Source organism: Haliotis rubra, unplaced genomic scaffold (genome assembly GCF_003918875.1).
Source record: "Haliotis rubra isolate DU_JTF1 unplaced genomic scaffold, ASM391887v1 Scf739, whole genome shotgun sequence".
Classification (NCBI taxonomy): Eukaryota; Metazoa; Mollusca; class Gastropoda; order Lepetellida; family Haliotidae; genus Haliotis; species Haliotis rubra.
The window spans coordinates 244,999-269,912 of record NW_025767456.1 but is presented as its reverse complement, the minus strand read 5'-3'; the positions used below and the strand labels follow the sequence as shown (position 1 = coordinate 269,912).

General features: G+C 41.5%; 1 protein-coding gene across 1 annotated transcript; it reads left to right on the top strand.

Moving 5' to 3' along the window:
* Positions 1 to 609: 609 nt before the first annotated feature.
* On the top strand, positions 610 to 24,001 carry LOC124259825 (transmembrane protein 272-like). The gene is made up of 5 exons (XM_046694022.1): positions 610 to 1,118; positions 19,595 to 19,703; positions 21,024 to 21,083; positions 21,585 to 21,797; positions 22,879 to 24,001. Exons 1-5 carry the CDS (start codon positions 1,053 to 1,055, stop codon positions 23,130 to 23,132), a joined length of 702 nt encoding a protein of 233 aa, XP_046549978.1. The 5' UTR covers positions 610 to 1,052; the 3' UTR covers positions 23,133 to 24,001.
* The last annotated feature ends 913 nt before the right edge of the window (positions 24,002 to 24,914 follow it).

Genomic DNA, 24,914 nt, shown 5'->3' with positions numbered 1-24,914 from the left:
CCCATATATGACAAATGACATATACATGTACGCGTTGCAAGACAGTTTGAACTACTCTTTCTGTCCAAAGAGAAGTTCAACAACCACGATGTCACATGACACATTAACTGAAGGCGCAGATAATGGCAGTTTGTGTGTTGATTTAACGTTTACGGTTTGTAGATCCCTACTCCTCGGCGTATTTGCGATGGGCTTTTGAATAAATGTTCATAATCATCAGACTGATAGCAGCTGGGGCAGCAGCTGGTGCAATGTACACACTTCTCTGACATACTCTGACATACTCTGACATACGACATACTTATTGCGCAATACAGCTTACGTGTCTAATATCTTCACTGATGCGCTTGGTATTCCTCATCTCGCATAAAGGATGCGTTTCATTACATCAGCGATGCTAATTTATTCCAAATATTCAGTTTATTTCTCCATGTGGAACCGTTTGTTATAAATCCACAGTGTGTGTATGTTACAGCTGTATCAACATGTACACATTGTACCAACGTGGGATTCGAACCCGGGTCCTTGACCCGGCGAGTGACGTCTTAATCACTAGGTGTACCCAATATGAGATAACTCTTATGTTTCCGGGGTTAAATGTATGTCACTGTGACATTGGCCACCCCGCTACGTAATGTCCCAATGTGTACACAGAACATACCGCCATGTAAATCATGCTTCTGTAACTTCAGTTTCGGCATGGTCCTCCGCTACAACGGCGGTTTCTATGGGTGACAATACGTGCTGCTCTTTTCGGGTCCCTAGTCTGCTCACTTTGTTTAGGTTGACTGTAAACACCTCCGGCTCTGTCCACTCACCTTCATGACAGTCAGGCAGTGAGTCGTGGGTCAGGAAGCTGTGTGCCTGGGGCCTCTTGTATAAGCTCGGACTGTTATTCACTGAGCTCATTACGACGTGTGTCACCGGCGTTCACATCTCTTACCTTGCAGGTAGGATCGTTCTCTACTCTTGCCTGGCAGGTAGGATGTGCTTTTGCTCACCTGTAATTAAGCCGGGTTGAAACAGGAAGCATCATACACGTAGACATCAACATGGACACACAGTGTTTGCTGGGAGTCAGCGACGTTGTCGAGGAAGGGACCAAGGAGGAAAACACGGTAGGACTTCTACTTCCACCTGTGGAATGTGTTGTTATGGTGCATTGTGCACGCTACCTTACTTCGCGGTAGTTTTAGTCAAACAACGAACACTTTGCCCAATGCCCTTGCAGTAAAGGGTGTTTACATGAACGGTTAACTGATAACTGAGCTAAGCATGTATGTGTTGTGTACCGGTGGACCTACAGGGCTGAGTAATGTACGAACCCTCGGCAGTTGGTAGGCACTAGAGACGACTAGGTGTAAACTCATTAAACTATTACAACTGTTTCATTTGATATGTCTACACTGTGATTATTTACGTGCGCGACTACCCGTCAGAATGCACTCATTTTCCGAAGGCTGTTTCAGATCATGTTTTTATACGACCATATCCTGTGTAACGAGCACCACATGTCGATGAGTCAACCCTCACTCTGTCGGAGTAACAGTACATGGAATTACAGGTGTGCGCAGATAGGTAGCTTTCGGCTGTAACTACAGTAGGCCTAGATACAGGTCAGCATTAGCTGTAAATACCTTGTGTAAACTACGGTGACAATTAGGAGACGCTAATTTATATAAATTGAGCTTTCGCGTCCTTTTCCTGCATTCATCGTGACTTGACAAGCAGTAGCTGATGTAGAGGCTGAATGTAGTGTACAGCTGTTCCCCAGAAGGTACGAAATCGTCAAACAACGAAAGACGGAACAAAACGTACCCCATTAGTCAAAACAACAAGGGTAAAACAATTTCAAGACCATCATATATAAAACGTGAAAAAAAGTCATTTTATTAATATCACCTCGACCGACATTCGTCCTACATTCCAACAAACAAAAGTACTGTTGTGGCGTCATCAAACACATGTCCCAGTTAATGTCAATTATTATGTTATCTGAGCCATAAAACAATGCTAAACGTACAATGAATGTTTTTCCCTCAGAAGTAATCACATAGCGTTATGCCCGTGTAACCCAAGTGACCGTATGGCTGTATGGGGTTGTAAGTAAATGTACAGTACTACATAGAACGGCCCACAATCTAAACTGCTGATGTTATTGCCTACAGCAGGACTACAGCTTTATGTAGGCTCATGTACGTTATGTAAGTTGTTGAAGTCGGAGTGTAGTCAAACAGGGCCTTGATATTCTGTATACCGTATTTCCTTCATTTGACACCCTAGAGTTTAATATTTATTTCACGCAAACTTTTGGCCCGTGGTCTATTTTGGCACAGATTATTTTATCGAATCTAAACCGTGTACTCTTCACACACCGTTTCCAACGACACGTGGTGATACCGGAAGTGAAAGGAAGTAGTCATTACACGCCGGAAGTGAATATGAGAGGGGTCATTAATTTCATCAAATAATGGACACGGCATAAAACCATAAAACCTGATCGCTAATTGACAGAGACCTGTTTTTCTGTTATTGGGCAGAGCCTCTGGCCCGACCTCAATTTGAAGCCACCGTGTACTGAATAGAGGAAACATGGTATATACAAGTTGTGCCTCCATATGATGTGGTGTGTGTAAGATTGGGGAAAGGGGTTACAGACTATGCCTGTCAGTAACGTGTATACCTCACTACAGTAAGTGGCTATCGGATGTAGTTACATAACGCCACTGTGGACCTAGTACTCGGCATGCTTGTCATCAGCTGTTGACTCTCGACAGTGATCACCATATATCAATATTAGCACATACCTGGGAACTCCCTGACTATAAAACATTAGTCATGTAACACTATTGTGTTTGTGAAGGTTCCGTCTTTGTGTACAGTCACTTGACACTGGCTGGTTCAGGGTTAGCACAATACAAACGCCTGCCCACGTCAGACCAGCGTCTCCTAGAACAATACTGATTAAATAATGCGACAAACAAAGCGTTTTACGGCGATATAAATGTCACTTGAAGGCTAATGTGTTGTGCTACAAACCTGAGCCGGTGTGATATTGGCCAACATTATGTAGATGTGATAGACCAGCTGATGCAAAACAGTAGATGCAGTAGTAGTGAAAGTAGTAGTAGCTGTTGTAGTGAAATAGCATTGGCAGTAGCAGCACTTGCTGCAGTAGCATCAATATCTTTAGGATACGTAGTAGTAACAATAATACGGGTAGTAGTTGCAGATGATGTAGTAGCAATAGGAAGGATAGTAGTTGTAGCTGATGTAGTAGCAATAGGACGGGTAGTAGTTGGAGCTGATGTAGTAGCAGTAGGAAGGGTAGTAGTTGTAGCTGATGTAGTAGCAATAGGAAGGTTAGTAGTTGCAGCTGATGTAGTAGCAATAGGAAGGGTAGCAGTTGCAGATGATGTAGTAGCAATAGGAAGGATAGTAGTTGTAGCTGATGTAGTACCAACAGGAAGGGTAGCATATATAGCTGATGTAGTAGCAATAGGAAGGGTAGTAGTTGCAGCTGATGTAGTAGCAATAGGACGGATAGTAGTTGTAGCTGATGTAGTACCAACAGGAAGGGTAGCATATATAGCTGATGTAGTAGCAATATGAAGGGTAGTAGTTGTAGCTGATGTAGTAGCAATAGGACGGGTAGTAGTTGGAGCTGATGTAGTAGCAATAGGAAGGGTAGTAGTTGCAGCTGATGTAGTAGCAATAGGAAGGATAGTAGTTGCAGCTGATGTAGTAGCAATAGGAAGGGTAGTTGCATATATAGCTGATGTAGTAGCAATATGAAGGGTAGTAGTTGTAGCTGATGTAGTAGCAATAGGACGGGTAGTAGTTGCAGCTGATGTAGTAGCAATAGGACGGGTAGTAGTTGTAGCTGATGTAGTAGCAATAGGACGGGTAGTAGTTGCAGCTGATGTAGTAGCAATAGGACGGGTAGTAGTAGTGTAGCTGATGTAGTACCAATAGGAAGGGTTGGGTATAGCCGATGTAGCAGCAATATGCTGATGTAGTAGCAATAGGACGGGTAGTAGTTGTAGTTGATGTAGTAGCAATAGGACGGGTAGTAGTTGCAGCTGATGTAGTAGCAATAGGACGGGTAGTAGTTGTAGTTGATGTAGTAGCAATAGGAAGGGTAGTAGTTGCAGCTGATGTAGTAGCAATAGGACGGGTAGTAGTTGTTGTAGCTGATGTAGTAGCAATAGGACGGGTAGTAGTTGCAGCTGATGTAGTAGCAATAGGACGGGTAGTAGTTGTAGCTGATGTAGTAGCAATAGGACGGGTAGTAGTTGTAGCTGATGTAGTAGCAATAGGACGGGTAGTAGTTGCAGCTGATGTAGTAGCAATAGGACGGGTAGTAGTTGCAGCTGATGTAGTAGCAATAGGAAAGGTAGTATTTGCATCTGGGTAGTTGTTGTGAAGGTAGTTAATATGACAGATTTATAGCATACATTGTAGCGGCAGTTCTATCTCCTTGCATTATATACGTTTCTGCTTTGCTTCTCAGTGATTGTCGTACATTTCTGCATATATAGTGTCAAGCATATAGCTTCGGGACCTTCCTGAAGCTTCCTCTTGGGCGCAGATGTTGGTGTAATTCAGTCCACATCCACATCCACATTCACATCCACACAAATACCGACACAAACGTGCACACTGCATCTGGTGCTAGTACAGTTTTATATTTCAAGGTGTGCAATTAATCAATTGAAAGTATCACTCTCGAGAAATTTTATGGTGAAATTATCTGATCCCTGGCAGTGCAGGGTTTAAAACATTGCAGATGTTGGCACCGGGATATTAATATTGATATCAGTTAATATATTACAAGTTATTCCATCCCATTTGATTTGTCTAGCAGAGCAGTTTTTGTCGTTAATGATTACACTGTCCTTACTCTCAGGTAATGGAATAGGAAGGGGCTTGTGTTGCCTAATTCCTTTGTTATCTACACTTGTGTGTGTGTTTGTGTGTCAATGATTAAATAAGCAGGTTGCGAAGTTCCATTGTTCTCGCGTCTATTTATATATCGATTTATATTGACTTCGATACATGTTTTCGTCTAGGAAGTTGAATTAAAAACCGATGTTCACATTTTTCGGTAATCCCTGCATCCGTTTTGTGTGTATGGCTCCATTAGCGCAGGTAACATAGAAGTTAGTTCTTGAAAAAGCATTGCCTGTTATGTATCGGGAAGGTTATTTGAGTGTAATCAGTGCTTGTGTTTACATGGCTTTAGGGCCTTTCTGTACACGAGCCCGCTACTTCCGGGTATACGTCCATCTGTCCTTGAGGGTATATAGGAGTTGTACACCCATCTTACATTGTCTAGTATGTGTATCGAGTCTATGAGGCGGGTGTAGAGGCAACAGTTTACACTCTAGGACTAGTGTGGGTGGAGAATGCAAGGCAATGCGTCATCCGAAGCATGTCGGGTCTGTTAGGTCTGATTGTAGGTCTAATTGACATGCAAGGTTTGTTGAATCTGAGAGACAGGCGAAGAAGGTTTTGTATGTACACTGGGAGACAATGACGTATGTGTATGTTGGGGGTCTATACCTGATGACAGTGGGCCTTTAGATGATTTAGGGTTAGAGGGCTTGGGTTGGAGGTTTTATTCTAGTATTGGTTGGTCAGTGGAGGCGTGGTGTTGACAGAGGCCGTTAGTTGCAGAGTATACTATCGTCATGCCCCGAGGCTGTTGTTTGAACGGATCGACGTATTGACGTCACTAAATTCATCAAGCCATGTCGGATAACGACAATTCGCTGTTGTGAGTTTACGTGCATTTGTAGATCGTCTTGTACACCACCCTGCATACAAGAAGATGGTCAATACTTCCTGTGTCCCGGTTATCAGATTTTAATAATGGGTTAAAGCTACGAGAGAGTAAGTTAAAGTCGCATGGTACATAGTTTAACGTCATTGACGTGATAGCCTCGAGTGGTGACGTCATATTAATGTACTATATTAACCCGACTATAATCTATGTGCAGTCTCCACAGGCTGTTGACATTGTTTGAAATGTGCCTCTATTCACCCAGCAGTCGGTGGGTACCCGGTAGGATGAAAAGCAATGTGACTGTTTACATTTTAGCGCCTCGGGTTGAACAGTGATTCATTGAACGGAGCATTAATGTAGGACTTTGAGCATCATCGTCCTCATTTTCATGACCATTATTATTAGACGTAATATTGTTGCTATTTGGACTTGAAAACTCGCTGATTTCAGCACGTTTATCTCAGTGAAATGTGATATGCCACTCGTGTAAGTAGATATGTACAAACTAATTTTCTGCAGTTTGGCTTTTTGACAAATGATATAAATATCTATATGTATATAAGAAGATAATGAAACATACAACCAAATGTTGTATGAATATTAATGAAAACAGTAAATGTTAAAGCTCGAGTGAAGCTATACATAATGTACGGAGTAATTACTGAATACTTCAGCATGCCATGACCTGAATACTTTATTAAGGATAACATATCATGAACACGTCGCCTAGGCTGCCATGACTTAAAAACTACGCAAAGCGTTGTCGTGAAATACTTGACAAGGTCGCCATGACGTGAATACTACAGGATGTCTTGACATGCCAATGCTTGGTGCAGTTTCTGACGTTACGGGGTCCATCCAATTAGTGCATGACGTTACGGGGTTCATCCAGTTAGTGCATGACGTTACGGGGTCCTATAAGGGTAATGCTATTTTTGAGGGCATTATCATTTGTAGAAGCCCACGGTCTCCCATTAACTGCCCGACGAAGGAGGGCAGTTGAAAAAGACCTAGGGCTTCTGCAAATGATAATGCCCTCAAAAATAGCATTACCGTTATTATTGCTAAAATACATGGAATTTGTGTTGAAAAGAAAAAGGAAACGATGAAGGAATTTGACTGTAAGTTTACTCAAAACCAACTTCTGACGGGGTTGACTGCCCGAATGCAATTACGTCATCGAACAATTCAAGTGACGTCACAACAGAAAGTGACGATATTCGACCTTGGTCTTTAACAAGACCTTAGTGCATGACGTTACGGGGTCCATCCAATTAGTGCATGACGTTACAGGGTCCATCCAATTAGTGCATGACGTTACAGGGTCCGTCCAATTAGTGCATGGCGTTACGGGGGGCCATCCAATTTTTGCATGACGTTATGGGGTCCTTTCAATTAGTGCATTACGTTACGGGGGCCATCCAATTAGTGCATGACGTTACGGGGGTCATCCAATTACTTCATGACGTTACGGGGGTCATCCAATGCAGTGCATGACATTAAGGGGTCTATCCAATGTAGTGCGTGACGTTACGGGGTCTATCCAATTAGTTGATGACGTTGCGACACCTTTTTCCAAACTTCCAAACAATCTGATCTTCGATCCATCCAACTATTTGATAGCGCCTCCAACTCAACTTAAGGTAAACATTCATCATTAGTCTTGTTCCAAATATATGTCTCGTGACAAAACTCGATTTCCCTAAAGCAGACAAGAGTATATAAGTCTCTCACATCTCTCTGTCCAAATAAATTCCATAAAACTAAAGTCTCATCCATCGCTCTATCAAAATGTCTCATGACGAGGCACTATGTATAACCTCGACCTTCGCTTCTTCCGAATTTCTCCAGAAGTTACACAACATAGCCTCCCATAGGTTAAAATCTCACAAATCGCTAAATCCGAATTCAACATTACCCAAACGTCTCACGAATATGGCATCACCATCGCTCCAGCCAAGTATCTCATGATGAGACAGACAGTGTCCTTAACCTCATATAGATATAATCTCACCATCGCACCATCCATGTATCTCAAGACGAGACAGGCAGTGTCCTTAACCTCATATAGATATAATCTCTCGCCGGTGTCCTTAACCTCATATAGATCCAGCTCCAAAGTATTATCTCATGATGAGACAGACAGTGTCCTTAACCTCATATAGATATAATCTCACCATCGCTCCATCCAAGTATCTCATGACGAGACAGACAGTGTCCTTAACCTCATATAGATATAATCTCACCATCGCTCCATCCAAGTATCTCATGACGAGACAGACAGTGTCCTTAACCTCATATAGATATAATCTCACCATCGCTCCAGCCAAGTATCTCATGATGAGACAGACAGTGTCCTTAACCTCATATAGATATAATCTCACCATCGCTCCAGCCAAGTATCTCATGATGAGACAGACAGTGTCCTTAACCTCATATAGATATAATCTCACCATCGCTCCAGCCAAGTATCTCATGACGAGACAGACAGTGTCCTTAACCTCATATAGATATAATCTCACCATCGCTCCAGCCAAGTATCTCATGACGAGACAGACAGTGTCCTTAACCTCATATCGATATAATCTCACCATCGCTCCAGCCAAGTATCTCATGACGAGACAGACAGTGTCCTTAACCTAGCACAGATATAATCTCGCCGTCGCTCCATCAAAATCTCTGAAGACGTTAAGAAACAAGGTCTCCTGTCTGAGACATCGTTGATTGCTCTCAACATTTGCCAAACCAATTCCGCATTCTCACCAAAGAAATTCAGCCCTACATCATTAAAACCTGTCACCCACTGTTCTGTCCATGCGCCAGCAATTATATAATCAATGCGAGCCACAGTGTGCACTGCTCTCTTCGGCCATCATTATATTTCCTATCACGGTCGACCCGGGGGTCAGCGCTTTGCACGTGTTGGGGGAAATTGCTTAGCATTCAACAATTGATTCTAGATTATTTCTGACGGCTGGTTGTGTGGACTGGGAGCACAGGTGACACAACGGACGCATTCTGTCGTGCATCTTTCCTGGGGGTTTTACACCTCTTGATGCAAGCGGACAAATTACTGTGGTGCAATCATGTAAATTACATGTTCAAAGTGGCGTTTCAATTGGGACAAGACGCTCAGACACATGGTATTGGTAAGACAAAAGGAAAAGCAATCAGGCGGCCCTGTCTAGTGGGAAGAGCTGGGCACCCATTGCAGTCTGAATTAAATAAACCTGTTCTTGATCTCTGTCCCGATGACAGCAGTGATAATGTAAATCTACAGTCACAGAAGTAACAGATGAACATCGTAATAGTTCAATTCATTTAGTTCATATATGTTCATATAAAACTCGCGTAAAAAAGTCTATTGAATGACTATGGTTGGAAGAGAATTCGAAACCAGGTACGCTTAACTTCGATTGAAACAAAAATCTGATATCGTGCAATGTGCACATGAACTCAATCATTCAATATATTGAAGGCAATGTGTAAACTGTTCACCTTTCTACAAGGTCGGTCCACCATCAGTCCTAGGCCTACATCACAGATGCTGCAGTGTGGGAATACAATGCCCACGTAGGCTGATGTTATGGTAACTATGCACGCTTGCTGGTACTCATAAAACTTCATCAGTGATAACCAAAGCTTCTCCAAGCTTCTCCATGTCGACATTCTGGCTGATGTTCACCGTGATGCTAATCCAATGGTCTCTTGATGACACTCTGGTCACGCGTTGTCCAGTCGTGTTTTGTGCTGCAGACGAGCCAGATTCCTAGGACTGTAGGTTCAAGCCCAGATATGATAAAATTAATGATTCTTGGTTTGGTCTGCGCATGAATGATTCACGAAAGTGATAAACGTGTAAGATCTGCGTCACTTCCGTCCCAAATTAGACTGACGAGATCATTGTTTGAGAGAAACCCCACTTCATTTATCCAAGAACAAAACGGAAATAGTTTCGAAATATGTGTCCGGAAGTGACGTCACCAGTTTCCACGGTATATGTTATACGACTGATCGCACTCTTATACGTAATCATCGTGCGTTAAATTACTTTTCGCTGATTGACAAACGACTTCAAATAGGAATTCCAGAACTACCTACGAATTATTCATTTATTATGAATTTGAGTACCACACACTCAAACGAACTTTAGCAAATGTTTATCACGACTAGGTAGTGAAAATATCCACTTCCGCTTTATGAGGAGTATGATAAGGACACTTTGAATCTTCGATACAGACTCAAATACCAATCAGCATTATCACAACACGTGATGGTTTTACCAGTAGAAAAGCGGAAATAGTTTAAGAGTTTAAATCTATCCAACATCTTCATACATCTAAGAGCTACCTTCATATGTCGAAATGGTACGTTTACAACCTTATGCCTCAGCTTGCAAAAGGCAAAACATGTAGCACTTACCAGTTGGACTTTTGCTCATTTGATATGTTTGAAAGAAACAAAGTTGTTTCATGTTACAGCAGAGATTAATATTATGTTTGTTTGCGTTGCTAACTTAAATATGAAGAAGAAAACTAGAAACGTCCGTTCTTTTTTGAACGGCAGCGTTACTTTTAATGTTCTTAAAACTAAAACTAAAACTAAAAAACTAAAAATATCGTCAAAGTCCAAGTCAAAGATGAGGTTAAGTTCTATTTTTCATCATATATTTATTTCGTTTTTCCTAAATCATGTTGAGCATTTGAAATCATTCATCTCACAATATATTGTGCCATCTTTACTTAAGGACTGACACAACCCTATGAGCCACACACTCCGAAATTCGTGTAAATGTCGGAGTTGAGGGCTGGATGTCACTCCAGATTATTGATCTCACCAGTGTGATGAAGAGTGGCTAATGAGTCGTGGTCACATGATGTCACAACACGACATATGTACCCAGTGACCCTGCTATCATGACGTTGCCCCATGGCCAGGGGGGACAGGTGAATCACATTAGCAGTCTGGTATCTTTGCTGCAAGCGTCAGTTTTAATAGCATTAGCCGTGACGTAACTATCATATCGCCAGACTGGTGACGTTACTTTTGTCCAAACTTGCATTTAACCTTTCGCCCACTGCTGCCGCGTTGACGAAGGAGAACCTAATTCGTGGTGACATAGTACATGATGGCTGTCTGTCGTCACCAGCGTGTTACAGAGCATACATGATCAGAACACCTCCTGTCCGTCTACCGCCAGTCTGTCTCACAGTCCCTCAACCTAATTATTTTCCGACCAGCCCTTTTTGCAATGCGAAAGCCATAAATGACGCAAGTCTAAGTTTTCCTCAGGTTGAGGAATATGTCATCTCTCTGGAATTCCCAATGGTCTTCAAGTCACATGGTTTCTATCAAAATTATATATAAATTTATATTTTTAGATATTAGTGTAAGTCTCGTCTACGTCACTAGAACGCTAACAAACGCAATTTGATATGTCTGCATGTCCGTACGTGCGTATATGTATAAATTCTCCACAGCAATAGTTGGTCTGTACGATAACCAATACCGACAGATACTTCAGTGGCATATCTGTTCAGCTGCAACTTGTGTCCGGGAGGTGACCAACATTGACTGTTGCCTGACGCCTACTGACATTCGTCTTGGACTATGTATGGACTATGATCATTCCTTACAGTGACGATGCTTATCATGCCAAACATATATTTTCTTCATCTTCCATAGCTGGCAATCGATAAGATCTGATGATCGTAAAATGTGATCATATTCTGAATAAACGTATTTAAGTATTTGAACCAACAAACAGCATTTGACTGTATTATCTGATCGAAGTATTCCTTGAGAACCCGTGAAGATCCGGGTTAGAATCAATCTTCAGTAACCCATGCTTGTCGTAAAAGGCGACTAACGGGATTGGGTGGTCAGGCTCGCTGGCTTGGCTGACACTTGCCATCGCATCCAATACGCTTAGATCGATGCTCATGCTGTTGATCACTGGATTGCCTGGTCTAGACTCTGTTATTTACAAACCACCACCATACAGCTAGAATATTGCTGAGTGCGGTGTTAAACAACAAACAAACTAACCAACCAAATTCCTTGAGACACAAAGAAACTGAAACCCTAACTATCTGTTAGGTGTATTCCTTGGGACACTGAGTAACTGTCACCCTAACTATCTGTTAGGTGTACTCCTTGAGACACTGAGTAACTGTAACCCTAACTATCTGTTAGGTGTACTCCTTGGGACACTGAGTAACTGTAACCCTAACTATATGTTAGGTGTATTCCTTGGGAGACTATGTTACTGTAACCCTAACTATCTGTTAGGTGTATTCCTTGGGACACTGTGTTACTGTAACCCTAACTATCTGTTAGGTGTATTCCTTGGGACACTGTGTTACTGTAACCCTAACTATCTGTTAGGTGTACTCCTTGGGAGACCATGTTACTGTAACCCTAACTATCTGTTAGGTGTACTCCTTGGGACACTGTGTTACTGTAACCCTAACTATCTGTTAGGTGTACTCCTTGGGACACTATGTTACTGTAACCCTAACTATCTGTTAGGTGTATTCCTTGGGACACTGTGTTACTGTAACCCTAACTATCTGTTAGGTGTACTCCTTGGGACACTATGTTACTGTAACCCTAACTATCTGTTAGGTGTACTCCTTGAGACACTATGTTACTGTAACCCTAACTATCTGTTAGGTGTACTCCTTGGGACACTATGTTACTGTAACCCTAACTATTTGTAAGGTGTATTCCTTGGGACACTGTGTTACTGTAACCCTAACTATTTGTAAGGTGTACTCCTTGGGACACTATGTTACTGTAACCCTAACTATCTGTTAGGTGTACTCCTTGAGACACTGTGTTACTGTAACCCTAACTATCTGTTAGGTGTACTCCTTGGGACACTGAGTTACTGTAACCCTAACTATTTGTTAGGTGTATTCCTTGGGACACTGTGTTACTGTAACCCTAACTATTTGTTAGGTGTACTCCTTGGGACACTGTGTTACTGTAACCCTAACTATCTGTTAGGTGTACCCTTGGGACACTGTGTTACTGTAACCCTAACTATCTGTTAGGTGTACCTTGGGGTGTAACTGTAACCCTTGGGACACTGATTAATCCCTAACTATCTGTTAGGACACTCCTTAGGGACACTGTGTACTGTAACCCTAACTATTTGTAAGGTGTACTCCTTGGGACACTGTGTTACTGTAACCCTAATTATCTGCTAGATGTATTTATTGAGACACTGTGTTACTGTAACCCTTACTACCTGTTAGGTGTATTCCTTGGGACACTGAGTAACTGTTACCCTAACTATTTGTAAGGTGTACTCCTTGGGACACTGTGTTACTGTAACCCTTATTATCTGCTAGATGTATTTATTGAGACACTGTGTAACGTTTCAGCAGAATCTACAAGCATATGGCAATATCAGCAGTTACTTCAGGCAGTACTTTGAGTTGGCCATATTAACGTATAAATATCACAAGTTATACTCAACATTTTCAACCGATGATGTCTTTGATGTAATGCTTGTATTGGCTATAAATGATCACAGAGGCTAGAGATCCCTACTTTCCCCCCGTCTCCGGTCACCCCCTGTGGCGAGGACCAATATCACGGTCCCCCATTCATCACCAGCTGAAGGCAGTGTGGAGGAGGACATGATGCAGGACCGGGGCCCTTCACGAACAATGAGATGATTGTGATTATATTCCACCGAGTTAGCACAGATTTATTCCAGGAATCACACTTGACATGACACTTATGGTCAATTTTCAATATCCAGCAAGTGTATTGCAATCTTCCTCCGCGTGAACATGATAGATTGTTATGTGTTCCCCAGTTATTGTATTCCTTCCCATTATACAGCTTTTGACAAGACAATATGTGGAGAAGACAATCGTACAATGCTCCATACTATAACGGCTGTTAAGGTGCTTTTCTCATAACGGATCTGCCGACCCAAAATTGCACAAATGTAGCATATAATTGATATTTTACGAATCGTGTTTTATTTTTCCCATCGAGTCGATTAAAAAAGTTATTTTGTTAAGTATAGATCGATATAAGAAGGGACGTAACTCATAGTAAAACAGCGCATTGATGTATTCCGAATACCATATTTCTGAGGATTCAATCTTAGACTAAGTGTTTTTCAAAATTTATTTTCATTAAGATTTCAATCACCAATCGTGTAGTTTTATTAAAGTTACCGGTTAACTTGCTCAGATGACAACTGGGAGCCATTGTCGCTGGATCTGACTTGGTACACTTCAGTGTGGAGGAAGTAAAAATGATGCAAGGGCAGGCCACTTTGACAAAATCCATGGAAGTGAAGATGAAATGACACAGGAGAGGTGCTGTCTGAGTAACTAAGCACCCTTCACACCAAGAAACCCTCCAATATTTCGAAATTTCACACTTTAACGAGAGAATTCCCAACAAACATGCTCTTCAGGGTGCGTATCATCAGTACATCATATTTTACCTATTTGATGTTAATGTGTTCCGTGGGTGTAACGTATTCAAGTCGGTGTAACGAAAACCAAGCTGCCTCCACTGTATAGACCCACAATTAACAGACAGTACAGGACACGCTTCTTGTGTTTACCCGGAGAACCCAAACCGCCGGTGCCAATGAAACTGTCATTTACTGCTTCCCCATTTTCTGTCCATCGATCTAACGCTCCGGGCCCGTCTTCCACGGCCATCTTTCTCTTCACTGGCCAACTGACCATTCTAGGTCCATTTAGCCACCCAATCAATGCTATGCATCACTTCAAGCGATCATCCTTTATGTCATCTGAACGTAAACACCGACAAAGGGTAACCACACCGCAAATGATGAACATCTTCAATGCACTGCTGGGTAATTTAGGGGCGAAGGTGAACGCCTAAAGTCTGTTATCAGGTCATATAATTCTGTTCTACCACCCTCCCATATCATCTTAATCGCCCATTGGGACTCAACACTGGAGTAATATGACAGTATAGTGGTAGAGTGCCCATCCAATAGTTTGCTAGTGGAAAAGATTTGGATGTTATTTGCAGACTCACTCACTCACTCGCTTACTCACTCACTCACGTGATTAAGTGGAAGGCGCAAACTTATTACAATCACGTTATTAACTTTTCCCTGATGATGTGTATGTGCCGATGTACCAGTTAGTGTCCTTCGTCATCTACAAAATCAAAACATCAATGCTGTACCTCTCCTGCTGTCAGTCGACTTGTATTGGAAACATGCATATACTGTAATGGCCTCCACTACAAATTGCCTAACGTTTCCGTACGTCGAAGAGTAAAATACCGTAAAACCAGAAATTAACACGCAGTCAAATGAATGCGATCCCTGGTCTAAAATACGTGGAGCAGCTGGACAAGGACTAAGACCCCATCAGACAAGGTTGATGACTTTGAAAAAGCTTGGTGTACAATCTGACCACACTTAACGCGGAACTTGATGACGAACACTCTCGATATATGGAACTCAGGTTCATTGTTTACTGTGTATACATCACCGCCCATGTGCAGTGGACCCGACATAACACTGTTGTTAACACTTAGACACGTCCTCACCTTGTTAGTGAGAGCAGGGGACAATCGCATTTTACGCATCAAGTGTTTAATCGCATGAATTTCATGATTTACAGTATGTCCAAGATGTCCTCTGGATGAGCATGATAGTCGGACGGCTTACCGTATGGTGAATGACATGTATATAGCATAACCAGGACGATAAACAACCTGGCCAATATCGCCTTTAATACCACCTCTAGGTCCTGTGATAAATATATTTAGTGGTATTGTCGAGTATTGTATTAGAATATTGCAATAGTGCTTGTAACTATCGCAAGTCTGTTGCAATGGTCAAAACCTCCTCAACCTATACCTCAGCAGCCTGCGTTGTGATTTGATTAGGTCATCAACGTTAAGGTAGTATTGTAGACACACAGCTTCTTCGGCAGTGGCTACAAATTACACATCTGGCTACTCGCTTTGTACCTTGTGGCAGTGGTAGTTTCATAAGTTTTGTGGGTGAACCAGTCTCTGTGTTACGTTTTGTTATAGTGATATTGTAAAAGATTCTATCGTGTAACAAATAATACAAAGAAAGAACGCACACGTTTTAAAACTGACCGCAAGGACCGTGGAGTTGAACTCATTTTTGCGTCCCTGGTTTCCACATAGATGAATATGTTCCATTACAGACCTCTTTCAAATGTAACAAGATATTTGATTTGTAAATATGATTAAACATAAGACGACGCGATACTGTTTATTGATAGCCATGGACAAAGAGGTCAAGTCAATAGAGAATGTTGGCCATGGCTGTCCGGGTTCCAATGTCTACACTCGCGGTGTTTGCCTTCACGGAGACAAAACACAACAGGTCCTGATCATGGACAACGCTGCTGGTCCCGTGACCTTGATTCTGTCAGTGTTATGTGTGCCCAGTTCCCTTTGTCTCCCTATTCCACATATTTACCATGTGGTCAGTTGTTCTCTATGTCTTCTTGCGCCTGTGTCCTCTTTCCCTCTTTGTCCTGTGTACCCCCCTATTCTGTTTCTCCCTGTGTCCCTTTCTCCATGTGTCCCGTTTCTTCCTGTGTCCCTTTCTCCCTATGTCCCGTTTATCCCTGTGTACCCTGTATGCTGTTTCTCTCTGTGACCTGTTTCTCCTGTACCCCACTGTAACCCCACCCCACTCCACCACCCGATGCAATTTCCTCTGTGACCCGTGACCCCTGTATTCAGTTACCATTGCATCTTGTTTCCCATATCGTGTTTCGTTGCGTGTCTTCTTTCCCACAATGTCCTGTTTCCCCGTCTCATGTTTCCTGCTGAGGAGTATTGCGGAGTTAATGGTTGTAGGTTTTGCGTCAGTGCTACTTTGCTCATGTTGCAGTTTTATCATTCAGGCAGAAATTGCCCAAATGTACAGACCCTGCCGCAGATTCGAGGTGTTTTTGTCTCTTAATGCTAGTGTGTCGAAGACATCAGTAACTTAAGAGATATGAGTTTATTCTAAATGCAATAAATTACCTTAACTACTATTCGGAACGATGAGCACTTAGCACACGATTTACTACGGCAAGACGCTTGATCCAGGTATTGATTAGGTTACATGTTTAAAGGAAGTGATGATGATACTGATTACGGGGATTTAAAGCGTTTATCACTATGTATTCTGTCAACAGCCACAGTGTGTCCCTGCATTTCACACAGAGATTACAGACTTCGAGAAGGGGGTTTCGTTTTCAGCCATCGAGAACTCAAATCGGCTGCAGTCAGATCAGATCTTGTCCATGTCTCCACCATTTAGCCTTGTTAGACCACCGTCCGTTTGAATGTATTAATGAAGCCAGCACTACGCAGCTCCGCAAACATCTGACTGACCAACCATATCCAAATGACCAGACTATCATATCGATCACTATTAGTTAATTGATCTAATCACGTGACAAAGAACCCAAATGTGGATTCCATTGTTTCCGAGCGTCCCCTAAGGGCACACCAGCCCATTCTTATATTTGCTTCATCATCTTAAATACAAGTAGGGAAATGAGGTTTTAATTTGATACACCAAGGGGTTGTGCTAAATCAATGCTCTCGCCTTACAACGAGCGTAGGTTCAGGGTATAATGAGGGCGCAGTACAACGTATGTGGTTGATAGTATACTGGATAGTTGAAGCAAGGAAAGCTACTGCATCTCGATGGTTTTCACATGTGTATCGCTGTCGCAAAGCTGATAAAACGCGACAGAAAAAACACTAATCAACCAAATTGAATAACCTTTTCCACAAATCGGTGTAACATGGCAATGACGCAATGACAGCATTGTAGGTTCCGTTCATGTGACAACATAAGACATCTCCCGTTCAAGAGTACATTCTTTCTGTTCAAGTGCATAAGACAGCTCCTGTTCAAGAGTACATTCTTTCTGTACAAGTGCATAAGACAGCTCCTGTTCAAGACTACATTCTTTCCGTTCAAGTGCATAAGCTAGGCTCTGGTCAAGGGCACATGCTTTCTGTTCAAGTGCATAAGACAGCTCCTGTTCAAGAGTACATTCTTTCCGTTCAAGTGCATAAGACATCTCCTGTTCAAGACTACATTCTTTCTGTTAAAGTGCATAAGACAGCTCCTGTTCAAGACTACATTCTTTCTGTTCTAGTGCATAAGACAGCTCCTGTTCAAGAGTACATTCTTTCTGTTCAAGTGCATAAGACAGCTCCTGTTCAAGACTACATTCTTTCTGTTCGAGTGCATAAGACAGCTCCTGTTCAAGAGTACATTCTTTCTGTTCAAGTGCATAAGACAGCTCCTGTTCAAGACTACATTCTTTCTGTTCAAGTGCATAAGATAGGCTCTGGTCAAGGTCACATGCTTTCTGTTAAAGTGCATAAGACAGCTCCTGTTCAAGACTTCATTCTTTCTGATCAAGGGCACATGCTTTCTGGTTCAAGTGCATAAGACAGCTCCTGTTCAAGAGTACATTCTTTCTGTTCAAGTGCATAAGATAGGCTCTGATCAAGGGCACATGCTTTCTGGTTCAAGTGCATAAGACAGCTCCTGTTCAAGACTACATTCTTTCTGTTCAAGTGCATAAGATAGGCTCTGGTCAAGGTCACATGCTTTCTGTTAAAGTGCATAAGACAGCTCCTGTTCAAGACTTCATTCTTTCTGATCAAGGGCACATGCTTTCTGGTTCAAGTGCATAAGACAGCTCCTGTTCAAGAGTACATTCTTTCTGTTCAAGTGCATAAGATAGGCTCTGATCAAGGGCACATGCTTTCTGGTTCAAGTGCATAAGACAGCTCCTGTTCAAGACTACATTCTTTCTGTTCAAAGGCATAAAAAAGGCTCTGATCAAGGTCACATGCTTTCTGTTAAAGTGCATAAGACAGCTCCTGTTCAAGACTTCATTCTTTCTGATCAAGGGCACATGCTTTCTGGTTCAAGTGCATAAGACAGCTCCTGTTCAAGACTACATTCTTTCTGTTAAAGTGCATAAGATAGGCTCTGGTCAAGGTCACATGCTTTCTGGTTCAAGTGCATAAGACAGCTCCTGTTCAAGACTACATTCTTTCTGTTCAAAGGCATAAAAAGGCTCAAGATCACACATGCTTTCTGTTAAAGTGCATAAGACAGCTCCTGTTCAAGACTTCATTCTTTCTGATCAAGGGCACATGCTTTCTGGTTCAAGTGCATAAGACAGCTCCTGTTCAAGACTACATTCTTTCTGTTCAAGTGCATAAGATAGGCTCTGGTCAAGGTCACATGCTTTCTGTTAAAGTGCATAAGACAGCTCCTGTTCAAGACTTCATTCTTTCTGTTCAAGGGCACATGCTTTCTGTTCAAGTGCATAAGACAGCTCCTGTTCAAGAGTACATTCTTTCTGTTCAAGTGCATAAGCTAGGCTCTGGTCAAGGGCACATGCTTTCTGTTCAAGTGCATAAGACAGCTCCTGATGAAGAGTACATTCTTTCCGTTCAAGTGCATAAGATAGGCTCTGGTCAAGGTCACATGCTTTCTGTTCAAGTGCATAAGACAGCTCCTGTTCAAGAGTACATTCTTTCTGTTCAAGTGCATAAGATAGGGTCTGTTCAAGACTACATTCTTTCTGTTCAAGTGCATAAGATAGGCCCTGGTCATGAGTACATTCTTTCTGTTCAAGTGCATAAGATAGGCCCTGGTCAAGGGCACATGCTTTCTGTTCAAGTGCATAAGGGTGCAGGTTTTCTGTAACAGTGGTCATTGTAGCTCCAGTTCATGGGTACATAAGATACATATGTTATATGTTTCTGTTCCAGGATGTCATCTGTGGCCAGTTCAGACACACACCTGAAGGGAGCAAGAGAAGAAGACACAACCCTTTGCGCGTTTCATACCTGTTCCTGAGATATGTTTTCAAAAACAGAGGTAAGTTGGATGTTAATGATACGTCTAAGAGCCATGTCCTATCGCAGAATACATCTGCTGGTGTACACCTTAATAATAGCTTATGATGAATCATCCTCGCCACGACGTCATCTGCTGAAGATTATAGTCATACGTGAAGACAGTCTTGAGCGACGCCTTTGTTCAAATAGCACCTGTAATCAACATATCTGAAACCATGGAATGTTTCTGGCTCAAATCTTGAAATAAGATAGCTATAAATATGTTAATGACTGGTTTGAATTGCGACAGTGCATGTCGGTATCGTCTACGTCTACGTTGTGGACGTCCAGTAACTTTTTTGGTTTCAACACGGGTATCGTAGTTACACTACTTTTTTATCGTTTTGAATACAACAATGTGTGCGGAGCTTTGACAATGGGAACATTATGTGGAATACATTCTTGGTGTTATCCAGTTTGGGTATTGCTGAATATATGAACACGAACAAAATAATTCACTCACTCATTTATTTTTCTCACCCATTTGTTTTTGGTATGTATATATGTCTCGTATGTTAGCAATGTAGGTTAGTTGTTTTTGTTTATCTCATCAAGTCTTATGAGGGTGGCGGCGTTTGCTGTGACATCCAGATGTCTTATCTCTGAATAGACTAAGATCTTCTTTAGCGCTTACTTGTATAATTATGCAGTGTTTAATATCTTTGTTATTATACTTGATCACATCACGAAATTCGTTTTGAAAGAAAATGGCATTATTTGTTGGCCAGAAGAAGATATGGTATTTTATTCTCGTACTTTGAAGGCATTGTTTACAAATTGGGAGTTGCTGACTGTGGCATAAAACGTCATTCGCCTACTTCGACTTTGAAATTAGGTATATGCGAATTTTATGTAAAACGTTTCGAAATGTTGCCACAGGACATGTGATTGGATAATTACTACTTGTTAACCCATGAAGGTTAAATCAGAAATCGTAAAACAGTTTCAAGGTTGATGCTTGGTGAACATACACAGCTACTCTATTATTAACGTATGAGGGAGCGAGGGAATAGGGCTTGCGCTGATTTGGACGGTATTTCAGTAGGCTAAAAGACTCGTATTGAGAGTAGCCAACGTGGCACAGGGCTGTAACGTTGACCTTTAAAATGAAAATATATACGAGTAGCAGAATCCACGAGTAGCAGATCCTGATACAACTAAGCGATGTCACCCCTTCACTGTGGTTTAGTTAGTATCAGTCAGCTATCACTTATGACTGAATGTTACAATATTTGTTTCTTGAACAGATATTTTTGTAGAAATATGCCATCACAGCTAAACACCAAATCGTTATTTCCAGTGTTACGGGAGTGTGTGCGGTTTTGCAGCATCTGTATCACAGTCAGCATGCTCTTCATTGGTGAGTACCCTATGTCATATACAAATATTGCAATATTCAAACCTCGAAGTAGAAAGCGTCAATGTTGGTAATCATGTTTTACTTTTCTAATATTAATGTCATATATCAGACCTTGATTTTCGAACAGATATGTGTAACGGTATCAATATAATCTAAACTGCTGAAGGCAGAGTCAATTGTACCATCTAAACCAAATATTTTAGTTTATGAATCACGATCAAATAGTGATAATACCAGCTATCCTGCTCCATCGGTGGCACAATCATAAACACATGCAAAGGCAAGCCAAGTGTTCACCAAAAACCACACGGAAAATAATTATGATGCAGTTAAGAATAAGGAATTCCATCAGACATGGGAGAAATTATCAATGCCCTCCACATGTCATCCATGGAAATGAAGATGAGGATTTTAATGTTATAACGTCGGGTTTTTCTTCGGACGAATTACACTGTCTCTCCTCGTTATCATCAACTGATGAAGCAATACTTTGCTGTACAGGTATACAAAAGAAGGAGTTATGTCCCTTTGAACCTGCTATTCCCGTGTTCCTGTTGGTTGATGGCAGCATCCTGGCTCTACATACGGGCATCTCGGCTATCCGACTGTGTATGGAGAAGAAAAAGTCAAATGACCCGGATATCAATAGACTTGATAACACGAGCATCCTCCTGAAAATACTAGTGCTTTTTCTCGTGTTGTGGAACTTGGCAGGTGGGTTAATCGATGTATGCTGCTAAGAGTTATCTGCCATTGATATCGTACAGGATAGTGACCACAAGCTCTGTAGTTTGTCAAGATGGACATGTGAAACACGGCTCTACTTACACCAGCTAAAGCATATAGGAGTGTAGAACACACACTGCCTTATTGGGTTGAGAGTAAGTGTGTTGTGAGTTAGTGAGAGTGATTGATGGGAAAGTGAGTGTATGTGTGTGAGCATTAGTGGTGGTCCGATTAATTGAAATAATCGAAGATTGGTCGCAGTGACTAAACGACCAAGCAATCGATCATGTTTTCTCATAATCGAACACAAACAATTCTGGAAAACCTTTTGCATTAACAAGATTTTTCACAAGTTTGGTTTTGTCTGTTACATTTCATAAGCACTACAAGCTCGTTCCACGTCATGATTGAATTTATCTGAAAGACTCCAAGAAATTAATGTTTTTAACATACTAGTCATCCTTTAAAGATGTGCAATTTGCAACAAATCAAAGAAGTACATTTTTTTTTCTTTTTGTTTTTGCGCAAACAAAAATAACCAGGAAAATTTCATAAATGACGCTAGCCAATTATTTTCGGTGATTGATCGGTTTGTAATGAACCAATCATCAATTATGCGATTTTAACCAATTCCCAACACTAGTGAACATAGGCGCACCCAGAGGGGGGTGGTTATGTGAGTGGGTGGATGTGTGACATGTGTATGTAAGTGATTTTGTAGAAGAGTCAGTGATATCATTAATCATTGGTTTTTAAGTAAATGTATGTGTGAGAGAGTGGATGTGTGAGTGAGTGGTTGTATGAGTCGGTGGTGTGTGAGTGGTCGTAAATGGTTGTGAACGTTGGCGTATTTGAGAGTGACTGATTGTGAAGATGATTGTGCCTGCGGTGATATTGACGGAGTTGGATATGGATATCTTCAGAAACTACTTCAATAATTAAACTTCCCACTAATAAATATGAACACAATTAAATTTGCGTCTCTGAATTCAAGATACCCGTTTAAGAATATTTTAGTTTTGTTTTCATCTGTAGTGTCAACAGGCTTACTGTGACTGTTTTGTTGCAGGGTCAGTGTGGATCTACAGTGCCGAGAAAATAGTGCAGTTTCACGACTCCATCAGGACCACCTATTGTGACGTAACAGCGTATTACTTTGCATTTGGTCTTGTGACGTCGGCATACATTGTTGTCGGACTCATCATTGTGTTTGTGCTACTGACTGTGACGTCATTGTACATATACCAGACATGCACAAGGACGTCATTGCGTGGAAGGGAGGACGAGGAAACGGACCAACCAGACAGTATCACTCATATATGATCAAAATGAGAATTTGATCATTCATCATCGTCACGATGTTATCCTGCTTCATTCAACAGTATTACTTACACTTCATCATTATCATCGACGTTTCCTTGTAGACGGTTTTTCATGAGAATTCCTCTTGCCACTATTGAGATTGCCATGACAATCAGTGTACGGTTGCCATGGACACAGGAGATTATTAGTCTGGAGAACAGTTGAACAGCTGTCTTATATACATGTAGAAATGTAAATTATGCAATTGTTTTTCGGGCATTTTATTTTGTACATAATTATGTAATAAAATGAGTTGATAATGTTGTGTTGTGTTAGTATTAATGGTGAACGTCGCTTGGAGCATTATCAGTTGTATCACGGTCTGTCAAGGAAACCTAAGACTTGTGCAATTTACGGACGTTTTAAGGGAATCCCACAACCAGGACACTGTACTGACACGCCAGTTTGAAACACCATCATCAGGCAATGGATCCTGGCAAAGTAGAGGAAGCAACAAAGTTAGATATTAAGTAAGTTAGTGTATTTACATGGTATGGTCTGGGTGAAGGACGTTCTTACACAGGGAAAATGTAGATAGTAGTTCAAACTGGTCAATATGACAGATTAGAAAGTCTGCTTGTGAGTTTTCTACGTTTTCAAAGCAAGTCGTTATCCAACAGGCGAAGCCAGGCTCCCCAGCAAATACGTCGTACGTTTGTTGTAAGGAGAGGGACTAGTATTCCAGGTCGAACACAGGCTCCCCACGAGCTCCCCACAGGCTCCCCCAGCAAGTACGTCGTACGTTTGTTGTAATTAAATTATATTTGTGACGTCATTCCATTGTCTGTTCGCTCCATTACTTTTCAGGAAAATGTGTACCAGTTTCAAAATAAAACTAGTATTCACTTCGAATTTAATTTTGATAGAAAGCAAATACGTCGTACGTTTGTTGTAAGGAGAGTGACTAGTATTCCAGGTCCCCTCCGAGCTCCTCCACAGGCTTTAAGGAATGGAGAGTCGACACACGGAGAGGAGTTGTATTCCAGGTCGAACACGAGCTCCCCACGAGCACAGGCTCCCCTCGTATCCTTGTAAGGAGAATAGAAGCGACAAGTATTCCCCAATCCTTTCCACGTCGATAAGAAATCTCTGCTAAAAGCAGAGTCGATTATACAGTTGTGACTATATGATGAGTATATATTTGTTTCAGCAGCCTTACAGCTGTACGATGTTGTTTGTAAACAAATCAATCTGGACCAGACAATCAGATTGTCACCATGCGATACAATGACAGAGCATGTGTTTATGAATCACTATGAAATAGAGATGATACCAGGTGTTACGAAGCCAAATGTCAGAGAGATGTATCAGTGCCTTTTGTACATGGAATCTGGACAATACAAATCACTGGTTGACTTAATGAGCACCAATCTTCTCATGGCAGTACCCAAACAGTGACATATCATAAGCACCAAGATCGGACCGGAATTGTCGTCCTCACAAATCCCCCAGTAGCACAGTGTACGACCGATATTGTTGACGTCACATATGTAATTATCATTAGCTGTTGCTTCCGATCGTCCACCAACGTGTCTCTGTCTCAGCTATTATTTTTCAAGCTAATGAATAATGACGAGAGAGAGAGATATATTTACAGAAAAAACAACGTGCTCTGGTATAGACTTTCCATGTGTACAACTAATTTACATCTATCCTTATACATTCCAATTTTTGTCGAAGATAAATCTAAAATGCGAAGCATGGAATAAAAATGTGAAAATATCTTCGAACAGCTGGCAAATG